The following is a 12,779-nucleotide window of genomic DNA, read 5'->3' as shown; positions in this document are numbered from 1 at the left end:
AATTCAAAGATATTTGAGAATCTAAATATCAAATTTCAGAAATATCTGTTGATATATACACATATAAAGAGAATCAGTTATGAACTTAGACGTGAATAAGAAGCGCAAATCCTTAGATTGCATTTCTGGAGATGGTGTCTCCATGTATTGTAGAGGATCCATAGTTAACAGTATAGATAGCTCCAGTGGTGGCGGTATTGGCTGACAAACAGAAAAAAAATTGGACTTGGCCACAGTGACTTTCATTGACTTTACGATCATACTCGTCTATCCACTATATGAACACATGCTTTTTTTTTTTTGGATAAGCACATCCTCATGCATTTATTTCCATTTTTCCATTCCATTCCATCCATCAGGAACTAAATGCATAATGGAGTGAAGGTTATCTCTATGAGGCTTTGGTATCATCCCCTCTTCTTCTTCTTCCTCTAATTATTACTGGTATTATACAGTGTGTATTTAGACGATTAAATGGAGTATGCCTCTCTGTGCCTGGATAGGGGTTTGACACTGAAGCCATTCAGTCCTATCTGACAACCCGCTGCTCAGTCTTCACTGTGTGGCTGCTATGTATTTGACTGGAATTTGGCTTTCACAGTATGTTACCAGTAATTCGCATATTGGCATCTAAAGGGTCCAAGGACCAAAACCATGCCAGGCGATTCTGCATCGGTGCTTCCTTTATCTTGACCACACCGTGCGTTCCCCATGCATTATGGGACAGCACGTCACCACAGAGGCTTTCTGCATCTAACACATACTTCCCATTTCAAACGCTCAGTGCCTCTTTATCAGCTGCAAAAGGCTGCGAGTAAGAAACGAGGAAGATCAGATATAAAAATGTCGCACTTTGCACTTGATTGAGGATGTTATGGCTTGTTGAATGCTGTTGCCTTGGAACAAAGTTTTGGGGAGAAAGCCTTTCAGGAGTTAGCAGCCGTTTTTAAAGTCTTGTCAAAGGAATTCTGTTAGTCATGTAATTAGAACAGCAGAAACAAATACTTCAACCACTTAGCGCTACACTACTGACATTGCTCAGCATTGAATATTTAATTAATATAATAGCTGCTAGCAGCAACGAACAGGTTATCGCAGCATGACAAAGAGACAATGCACTGACTGACCTGATTGCCCCACAAGGCCTTGTGGGTATTAGAGTCTTTGTTATTATCACAACACAGCACAAGTTAAAATGGCTACATTTTGCCGATGCTCTGGTAATCTAACGAGTAAATAATTCAATAGATAAAAGCGCTTGATGTGTATAATAGCAGGGATTTGGCTTAGACTTCTCATGGACACTAACTAAAATAATTTGTTAAAAAACACAGTTGGGTTCTCATTGCTATCGCCATCATCATCATGCAATGTTGATATTACTGTTTTGCTAGAGTAAATTAAAAAAGTATCTACTAATCCCCTTGGTATATTTGGGCCATTTCAGCTGCATAAAAGATGGAGCGATGGGGTCTTGTTGCTCGTGGTTTACACAGATGGAAAGATATTGTTATGGAAACAAAAAAGCGGGCCTTGAATACCTCAGTGGATCATTAACAGGCTGTCAGCACTCTCAGCACCACATCTCCCATGCAGATGTAACGAATATGAAAATAACACTGGTTCATACATATGTCATTATACTCCTTTCAACTGCACCTTCACCACTATAAGTGCGTGGGTATTTATGGTTCCTCTATAGCGCTTTGCACCCCTAAGAGAAACTGTACATTAGTAATGGAGAATAAATGCAGTATATGTGGATAACTTCTGGCAACGCGCCGAGCGCAGATGACGAAAGAAAAGCATGTTTATTGGCCACTCGTGGCTTTTGTCACGAACAACAATGTCAGCTCCCCACCACTTTATATAAATGAAAAAGAGCCTGAACAACTCCGGTGCTGTAGAGGTCTGCGGTGAACACGCAGCATAAAAATATATAGTCTTCTCAGGTCCGGTATAATCCTCCGGTTTGGTATTGCCAGTGCAGGTGATGATCTCATGGCTAGCGAGTGTCCCTGGTTCTCTTTTACACCAGTACAAGCAATCCTAACAACTTCTCCTGCTGGCTGCCATCATTTGTGCCAGCTACTTTAATTAAATGCTCCATATGACTGGCATAAGCTATGATCAAAAGCAGATCAAAGCGGTTTTATTTCCAATAGCTGGCATATTACTTTGTTGGCATATTGCTATTTTTTTTTTTGCTATATCTTTATGCAAATGAAGCCCAGAGTCATAACTGTACTGAAAGAAAAAAAAAATGAAAATTGCCAGGTGTGAAATTTACTTGGTAATCACCATCTCCATCTCTACATCTCTGTGTGAGTATATTTTCAAGGTAAACCTGTGCAGAAACCATTTATTTACTGCATAAAAGCTACAGTATCTTGCCCTTCCCGGGTCCCGACTGGCCAAGTGGCTTTCACCACTAACAAGTAACCCCCGTAGCAAGGATTACCTGATGCTCTACCTCTCCAGAGCCTTGGTGACTAACAAGCCTTTTGAAAACGCTCATTTTGCATAGACACAGACTGTATTTGAATCTGCAGCAGGGCTCGCCAATAGCTTACAGCTTTAAGTTCAAAAAATGCCCTTCAACTAGGTAAGATTTTAATGTAAAAATCCAGTCATCTTATCAGTCTAAATCACAAAGTGGGGCTGCAACAGAGAAGAGTGTCACATCACCACTAAGACGGCACACATTCACCCGATTTGCAACTCAGCAGCGCGCCTTTACAAGTGAACCAATCAGCATACGCACTCCCTAATGTCAAATCTTTTAAATGACACATACTCACTCACTGTTCAGCCAGCCGTCCAGGCTGCTACTCCTGCTCTCATGAGAATTTTGCTGTGTTTGTGAACCCACCCCCTCCCCAGCTCCAGCTGCTCACATCTGCTTTTATGTGCTATATGGGAGGTTACGTTCTCCCTGACTAAAGTCTATGCAGCAGCGAACCATTAAAGCACATCTATTCTGCCAAAACCAAACCTATTGCTATGTCACGACTAGGGGTGCAACGGATCACAAAACTCACGGTTTGGATTGTGGTTGACTCATGGTTTTGAGTCACGGATCGGATCATTTTTCGGATCAGCAAAAAAAAAAAAAGGTTAGAGTTAAATTAATTAAAAAATGTGCTACTCTTGATTTGATTCTTTTAATGCAATGCATTTTGGTGGTTCTTTTATATGAATTTTATCTTTTTATCTGTCTTTTATCTGCCTTCTATTGATGTAAAGCACTTTGAGCTGCATGTTGTGTATGAAAGGTGCTATACAAATAAAGGTTATCATTATTATTATTATTATTATTTTTATTATTATTATTATTATTACTTTGGCGGAATTTCACTCAATGGAGGCGAAAGTGATGGCTTTTAAATCAGTCGCTCTTCCTTTTTTTTTTCGCAATCATTGCGCTTCAGAGTAAAACACAGCACACATCTGTCTTGTCTGTATCTTTTCACTGCAACTCTGCATCGAGATTTAGGGAATTATTACTTTAAAAAGAAACAGCAGCAGTAAAACTGTATTTCACACTATGATGGTTAAACTTTGCAATTAATCCGCGGTTCACATGCGTGCCGAACCGTGGGGGGGGATCCGTACAGATCACGGATCAACTACGGTCCGTTACACCAGTAGTCACGACCATTTATAAACATATTGAGTTGTCAGTATGGTCACTGGTGGGAAATCTTCTCCACACCGGAATTGACAAATCAAAACTTAAAGCAATATTCCTCTTGGGTTTAACATGGGGGTTATTTGGTTCTTGATTGCCATGAAAACCAGAATATAAACTACTCACCAAGATCAGATGCTGCTAGACAAGTTTGTAGCATTCAGATTTTCACTTCACATTCATTTGAATGAGGCATGAAAATAGACTGAAAACTGACATTTAAACACGTTGGTGAACAGATTCAACAACAGATTCTGCTGCTGTGATTTTCAACTGACTGTGGGTCCGTTTTAGAGCATAATTTCAGCGAATAGCATTTCTATTTATAGAGGAAAACATAGCGGAGGGATACCATTTAGGAAAGATAGTTCCTGTCTTGGTGAGTAGTTTATATTTCATCAATTAATGAAATATCATTATTAATTTTCATGGCAGTCAAGTGCCGAATAACTCCCATGTTAAAACTAAGTGGAATGCTGCTTTAAGACTGTAATCCAATCAGTCTCCTAAACAGCAGTGAGCAGTGCTCCGTCCAGAGAAAGCTGGACTCACCAACATTAGATCTTTTTCCTCTCTTGTCTCTTTGATTTCCTTGGATATAAAGCATCACAGAGCGGTCAGGTTGGTAAACATGAGCGTGTTGTGTGCAATTTACTGACGTCACCTCAGAAGATTTTGGGGTATTGCGGTTCAAACAGTTCCCTCTTACTGCCATCTGGAGCCACCGACGAGCAAAGTTGCCAAACGCAGCTTTAATTTGATGCGATTCAGCACATGACTTTCCGTCTTAAGCCCTCCCATCGTGACGCGGCGCCCACCGCGCTTCTCGCTTCCGCCGCGCTTAATCCCGTCTTAATCCAGGTCTCTCTCTCTCTCTCTCTCTCTCTCTCTCTCTCTCTCTCTCTCTCCCCTCTCTCTCTCTCTCCCTCCCTCCCTCGCCTCCCGTCTCCTCGCTCCCCTCATTAGTGGGTGCTTCTTCTCATCTCCGGCACTCGGACAGTTTCTCCTCCCGTCAGCTGGATGAGCTGTTTGGCCCAGACTCCGGCGTCTGGGACCTGTCACTGACCCTGCTCTCTCTCACCCCCCCCCCCCCCCCTCCCCCTCTCTCTCTCTCTCCCTCGGGGCATCGGCAGGTGAGCGGCAGACTTCCCGTGCGGCATCCGCTCGCTCAACCCGCTCACCCCGGCCCTCACCTGCACATGCATTATTACTGATGATTTGACATGCGATCGCTTGTGACAGAGAAGCACTCCCAGCAGGAAATCCTCGTACAGCGTGGACGCTCGCGGGACGAGGCCGTCGGTTGTGACCGGTGTGGCCAAATACCGCCGAGGGGCGGCTAGGCCTGGGGGGGGGCGGCGGCGGCGGAGTGCATCTACTCCCCGGAGTTCGAAACCTTAAGCGGATTATTCAGCTAATTAACCTTTCAGAATCTGCTCAATGAGCCTGACATCAAAAAAGTTGGCTGGAGGTTTTTATGAATTGATTTTCACAGACTCCGCGAGAGTGACAGCTGGAAGGAGAGGCTGATGATGAAAGAGGCTGGAAAGGGCAGAGGGTGAAGAGATGCTCGCTGCCTGCTGCAGGATGCAGCGGGATCTGCTAGTTATCTCACCGCGTTGTTTACTCTGAGCATCAGAGGGAAAAACAGACTTCTGAGACTGGGAGATTTAACCCCAAAATTAGCTTTACATTTTGTTCCGGAGAAATAAAATCAGACGACGGGTTTTAAAAGGTGTTTGGACTCTAAGCTGCGAGGCAAGCAGCGGTCAGGGAATTATATGATACCCGGCGTTAATCTTACAACGATGACTTAAATACCGAGAGGAAAGGCGGAAATCCGCTAAGGAACATGCTGGATCTCTTCGTTCATAAGCCGCGGCGGACATGGAGTGGGGAGGAAGATGGTGAATTTTGCCCAGGAAAAGAGAGCTGCAAGACTTTGGTGCCTGGGCCTTTCTTTATGTTCAAAAACTCTGAGCAGTTATTGTACAGCACCTAATCCGCCAGGCACTGTGACACTATCCACTGCACAGGTTAGACCACATATGTACTAAAATACAAGGTTTTGTCAGTGATATTGCGCTTGACTCTTGAAAATAGAGAGATCCCTGGGAATAGTTCAGTTATCGTCTGTAACTCTTCTCGTTCTGCGTACTGTATATTTTTTAAAGTAAAGTCTTCCCCATTGCCACTTCTTGAGGAGCACATGTCCAGAGTGTGTTCAGTATCGGCAGCCCAATAATCCAATGGCCTTCCACTTTAAAATTAAATAAGGATCTTTATAGCCGTATCCTTGGGTTGCAGGAATAACCAGTTATAGAAAAATAACTTTCAGGGGCTTTCAGCAAAAATATGCGGCACCAAGTCAACATCAACAATAGATGTACCACATCTATTTTTGCCACATACCCTTGAGCAAGGCCTTTAGCTTTCCAAATGGGTCCAGTACAACAAGATAGTTGTGAGCAATTTCAGGGATCATACCTACCTCTTTGTTTGGCATTTAGAGTATACCGACATATTTAATCAGGCTAATTACCACTGAAATTAAGTATACCATGGGGGTATAGCTACACCCAAGGTACAGAGCTAACCGGTCTCTCTTTATGCTTGTTAGCATTACAAGCATTCTTACTAGATTACAGTCTCTTAACAGTGGAAACAATCAAATGCAAAAGCATCTAAAAGTCTAAATAGCTATCATCATGACAACTTAAAAAAACTGAATGAATGAATAAACAAACATGCATACAATACAAATGAATAAATAAATAAGAATAATATTTTTTTGATGTGGTTCCCCGACCAACAACTTCATACTTGGTGAAACATGAGGATTTGATAGGAATTTATGGGTAGGAGGGAAGTGAGTAGCCGTCTATGTTTTGCCATGGCTGGACGAGCACCAAAATAGTAAAAAATAAGTACTGTTACTTTGCAAGTTCACGTCAAAAACATTCCTCAAGCAGAAGTGAACATCTGTGGCGTCAAAATAATTCTTTCAAACTATAATGAAACAGGTTTTTGGAATGCTACAAATCTCTAGTTTCTAGATGTATAATTGGATATATTGAATTTCAATATATCGTCCCATCCCTAAAGTATATGCCTATTTTGTACATTTACCCTATCATGCATATCAATTGCATGCTGGAGAAAGTTCTATGTTTACGTTTTCAATGACTTGAGTTGCATATAGCCTACCATTCATAAAAGTGATTATTTATTTTACTGGGTGAATTGCTATTTCAGTGTTTCTTTTTTTTTTTTGTATATGGGTATAGCTCTGTATAGGAAAATGAGATTGTAAAAGTTACCACAGGAGTGTAATTAAAAGTTAGCCTGTGTATATGTATATATGTATATTTTAAACCAAAATGAATGGAAAAGAAACCATTTTTCAGAAGCTGACCATGGAGAGATGAGATCATTCTCTGCTATTGTCTGGATTAGAAAGGCTTCGCCAGCCAAGCAAGGACGCCAATAGACCGCACAGCGTTACAGCTGATGTCTGCATCCACACCGGTCTAATAATGAAGGAAATAAAATGTCATACTGTAAAATTTTATCTCTGGAATAAAAACAACACACCGAAATCAGTGTTTGTGTTTTCATTTCTAAAATATGACAATATATACTGTACTGGGGGAAAATGGAGGCATAGCCATTACTTGATTATTATGAACATTCCTCTGTAACATATCGAATGGCAAAAACTCTTGGAGACAGTCTCATTAAAACAGATGTGTATGGCAACAATACAAATGAAATATCCATTCCTCCTGGCAACTATAAATGGAACAACTGTGCTAATATCAATTCATAACACATTGTGCATAACACATTAAACAATTTATTCACCCATGATCAGGTAAAATATTGATATGATTGATATCCCCTACACATCCCCTAAATCCCGTTAACAAGTTGTATACTTGTTTATTGTATTTTCTTTCATGAATTCTTTTTTCGTTGTGCCAGTAACCTTTTTATTAACTCAATCTATTGCTGGACCCTGACTGGTCGACAACAGCAGCTCCTCTAATTCAAATAAGGTAAACCTGCTAGGTGGAGGCTGCAAACTGGCCTGACTGGAAGGGTTTCAGTAATTCTTTAGTGAGAGGAGCCAATCAGGACCAAGTCCAGTTGTGATGCGTTTCCTGGAGTTAGTCTGAAACTACTTGAAAAGGAAAAAAAGGAAAGACTATTGAAAATGCAATAACTTTAAAATTAAGCACTTAAACAAAATCAAATGTTAACAACGTGTTCGTTAAACATGGTTGATCATATATGTATATAAACAGAGGACAACCTGAATTCCTGTAATATGGGACCTTTCCTCTATGCGTAATGTAATGCAGATGTAGTTTTGGCCAGTTTCTGACCAATGGGCAGCCTACAAGATTTGATTTAAAATGTAGCAAAATACAAAATACAACACCTCAAAAAATACTCTAATACTAAAATGTACTTCAAGTCTTAGTTTTTATCACATAGCAGTGTCTATCTATCCCCATCTGACCTCAGCAGCACACTACTAACACTACCAACCCATCAAACTGCAGACTGTGTGTGTGTGTGTGTGTGTGTGTGTGTGTGTGTGCGTGCGTGTGTGTGTGTGTGCGCGTGTGTGTGTGGAGCTCTGTAGTCTATCATCAAAATCAACACCAACAAAATTCCCAATAGCTTGTCCAGCGACAATAAAGACGATTCTATTCAAGGTCATTTTCTGTTCCCAATAAAGAACAGCGTCAGAGCAAACACAGAGAAATTCTCCAGCCTTTCACTCCACAGCTTTTCAATAGAGGCAGCTTTTCATTTTAGGCATTCAGCTGATGCTCATATCAGCGTGAATATCAATGAGAGCGGTGGAAGCATGAGCTTAAATTCCTAGATTGTCAACAGAAAACAAAGATTTTTTTTTCCTGTATGTATTCTACATACCATACCCGGTTAGCCATAAGCCATCGCAGCATGGCATTGCATTTTTACATCGAAGAGCGATAAAAATCTATCAACAAACTATCAAACTTTAACTACAGCCGTCAAATGATGAGATTGATTTTCACTGCTGTTTCAACAAATTGCTCCCAGGCTTTCATTATCTTATTACTGAGTTTCTGGAGCATGGAAAGCAGCTCAGGATTAACACCTGAAGAACCCCGGGATTATTTTCTTTTACTAGAAGTTGTTTGTTAAATCCCTTTGCACTGAGACTTCACTGACTCAACTGCCTGGAAAAAAGGTTAAATTGGGACGCTTGTAGACAAATTATATCATACAAACTATCAATTATGCCAGAGGGCCGTGTTTAGTTTAATTTGAATCTGCAATGAGTGTACCTGTACTTGTGTTTTGTATTGCAGCACTTGTCTCAACTCAAAACCACACACACACACACACACACACACACACACGCTTGAATACACGTAATCCAGCAGTGTGATTAGAGCACTTCCAACACACAGGAGGAGATTAAGAGGCCAGTGATCTAAGCCTGTCCGTCTCATCTTCCCCTGATCCGGCCCTGCCAGGCACAATAAGAGCAGCGAGTCGGGGCGGAGCCTCCCTCCCTACGATGAGCGCGGATCTGCATTAGAGCCCAGCATCTGAGGACATAATGGAAACTGGCACCGGCTTGATTACAATTATCCCCGTGCTCTCTCCACCAGCGTGCGAGTCACTCCTCTCAGCGCAAAAAGGGCATTTTGTTTTGGATGCCGTTCCACTTCAACTCCCGATTTATTCCAGTATAAAAACCTCCATCTGCAATAGCTAACATCCATGCATCTGCCACTGACGAGCCTTGTTGAGAAATGATAGCATATGCCTGCTTGCTGCCCTCTAGATTTCGTCTGACCTGATTTGACTGCACTCAGATCGCAAGCCAGCAGATGTCTTTTATGTTAAGTGGATCAAACTGTTTTTTCCCCCCTTTTTTTTTTTCCAAAGACCTAAATACAGACTGGAAGTGAAATATCTGCCACTGTACATTACGCATATCACAACAAAAGTGCCAGTGTGTTTCTGAAGGGATTTTGATCTAGAGACTTTCCCCTCCTCATTTCCACGGTGTTGTGCACGATCCGGGCTTCGCGCTGCCTGTTTTTTTGCACACTCTCCGTTCTTGTTTCTCATCTCTCTCTCTCTCTCTCTCTCTCTCTCTCTCTCTCTCTCTCTCTCTCTCTCTGCCTCCTCTACAAACAGCAGAGCTAGGACAGCCTTGCATCATTTCATACGGAAAGAACACAATTTACTGTTGGGGAGATACTCTGCAACCACAATGCTTCAGTCTTTTCATTTTGAGGATGAAAATGTAAATTCATGGGTTTTTTTTTTTGAATTGGATTTTCAGATTTGGGATTTTCATCTGCGATTACACAAGCGAAGATGTTCCAGAGTTAATGTGTGTGTAGATGAGAGACAAGACATCAAAGAGGCCTTAACTGCAGCAGTGACTCAGCTCTGATGGTCGGTGGTCGCATAATTACATTTCTCTGCAGTCAGCACATTAAACCCGCTGCTACCGCTGGAGATCACTCTGTGTGAAGTAATTTGTGTGTTTTGGGCATTCCTGAACAGGCACTTGACATGTAACAAGAGTTCAGAAATCAAAAGCACATTGCCTCTCCATTTCTAAATGAAAGCTAATGCGCATTTTGACCCGTCTTAGAGAGATCGCTTGCTGATGTAAACGGGGTGGTAAACTGTCCACTCTGACTGGAGCTGTGATTTTAAAACTCACGGATCCACTTTACTTAAAGCTGCACTAGGCATTTTTTTTTTAAGAACACACATTCATTCAAAATTCCGCCTCTTATCAGCCTAAATTAAGAATGTAGGGCTGCAAGAGAGAAAAGCGTCCCATTCCCACGAACAGAGACGCCGTCGATTCACCCTGTTTGCCCAAATGAAACTGTATTAGGCTTGGGACGATATTCGATAATATCGAGTATTGCGATATTTTCCGCTGTATCAAATATCACCCCCCACCCCAACACCCCCATCCCCCACCACACCCAGCTGCGGTACCGCGTGTTGCTTAGATCACAATTGTGCACACACACACACACACACACACACACACAAACACACACTTATATCCTATATCGTGATATTTTGGCGGGACAGCATCGCAATATTAACTTTTGGATACGACCCAAGCTCTGTCCAGAGAACTCACTGGACTCACCAACGATGGCTGAACCTCTTCACTACCTCCACCCCCACCAGACACTGAGAAGAAGACATTTAGCACTGAGGAGTGTGCAGTTTACTGATGTCACATTATATAATTTCTGGATAATGAAATCCTTCAAAATTCCCGAAAAATCAAACAGTTGTCTCTTGCCACGGCTTAAGTGCAAAGTTGCCTGGTGCACTATTAATGAGTAACAATTTAGCAACAGATATATACAGTATATATATCTATATTAAAAAAACAAGGTACCTAATAAAAAAATATCTAAGTCAGTATGATAAACTTGATAAATAACCAGACGCTGGACTGTGGGACAGGTGCAATTAAAAAAGATGCCCTGTGGTCTGAAGTGAGACAAAGAAGGGGTAGAGTGAGCCCTATATTAATGAAGCCTTTACAAGCCCTATAGGACTAATTATAGTGGCTTACAGTACAGGGTTGTGAAAGTACAATAACCCATGCTCTAGCATTGCACAGACTAATACTATCCCTTAAATACTTGTCCTGTTCCTAGATTCAAGTAACAAGCAGCTAAACCCAAGTGTGATCTTAAGGTTCAATACACTTCCAAGTAAAGACTTGTCTAAAAATACCCAAGCTGTGGTTTCACGGCACAGGAGTGTCAGACAAACTGGTATCTCCGATTTTATATCTATATTTGTAGCGTGCTTCATGACCCTGAGACTCTGCCAGCCCACTGCAAACAGCTTGTGAAATGTCAGAAATGCAGGCGCGCCAATGGGGAAATCAACCCGCTTTTCTGTATTCCTGCGATGTCGAGATACAAGGTTTTCCCGGGACAGCCTCAATATGTAGTCTCCGTTAATGAACCAAATCCTGACTGAAGGGCACAAAGGCTGCAGGCGGCGCGTGAGCTGAATGTCTAATGGACACACAGTCGGCAACAACTCTATAAATCACTGAAATAAACCATCAAATTTCCACGGTTAAACCAATGGAGGATTTTGAGGGCGTTCCCTGCTTCCCCTATATGTAACAACACAATTACATAAGATGAACATTGAAAAGGAAGGGGATTTTTATTGCACTTAATCACCCGAAACATTAGGGTCATTTATGGCCTCCAGAAAAATCTAACTGCGGCTACATGTCAATTATTGTACTGCACTAAAAAGTCAAAGATGTTGCCTGAGGAAGAGCACAAAGGGCTAGAAAGGTGTTCCTGCGGCTGCTTTCACAGTTGCAGTCTGCACGTGGAAACAATTCAACTTTCAACGTGGAACATATTCAACTTTTGCACTGCACCCAGTCTCTCTAGTTGTTTTTTGTGGTTTTATTTTATCTGTGGACGAGTGAAAGAGCCTCTTTTTTTATTCCGCAACTGCTGTAAGTGTAAAGAAAAAAAAAGAAAAATCAATGCGGCCATAGGTCAGCAACACTAGTTTAACTTCTAAAAGGGCAAAGAAAAACGACTTCTAAAATAAATGGCTCTCAGATTGGAGAAAGTTGACTTTTAGACTTGAATGGACAGATACTAGATTTGTTCTCAGAGTGACAATAATTCTTACAGTAAATCATATTGTAGCAAAACAAAAAAGAACAAAAAAACAATGCATTGCTATTTTTACTTTGACGGTTCATTTGATTTGTTGGATAGTGGTATGATTGACTGATTGGTGATCGATTGCGTGACTGAATGAATGACTGATTGATTGATTGGTTAAATACACAAATTACATATAATACCAGTGTTTTCACTTTTTGCTTCCCTTTATCACAGCTCTACTTTACATCGTCCTTTGGCTTTGTTGCCATAGCGAAAAATGATTCAAACACTTTGAAAGGTCATACTGTATGCTGCCATCACACCAGGCCTTACATTCAAACCAGGAATTATTGGCAAACTCCGCTAACTTTGCCACT

At 41.4% G+C, this 12,779-nt stretch overlaps 1 protein-coding gene across 1 annotated transcript in view; it reads right to left on the bottom strand.

The window, feature by feature from the left end:
- The window catches only part of LOC139640905 (contactin-associated protein-like 5), a 71,818-nt gene extending 71,196 nt beyond the window's left edge, over positions 1–622 (bottom strand). The window contains exon 1 of the mRNA XM_071515097.1: positions 610–622. Within this exon, the coding sequence (XP_071371198.1) occupies positions 610–622 (13 nt within the window). The remainder of the gene's footprint in view (positions 1–609) is intronic.
- Between the last annotated feature and the right edge of the window lie 12,157 nt (positions 623–12,779).

This window comes from Centroberyx affinis, unplaced genomic scaffold (genome assembly GCF_046629955.1).
Source record: "Centroberyx affinis isolate AG114_WGS23_722 - 3 ecotype Tasmania unplaced genomic scaffold, CSIRO-AGI_Caff_v1 ptg000308l_1, whole genome shotgun sequence".
In the NCBI taxonomy this organism is placed as follows: Eukaryota; Metazoa; Chordata; class Actinopteri; order Beryciformes; family Berycidae; genus Centroberyx; species Centroberyx affinis.
The sequence above is the reverse complement of the archived record's forward strand: the minus strand, read 5'-3'. Positions and strand labels throughout refer to the sequence as shown.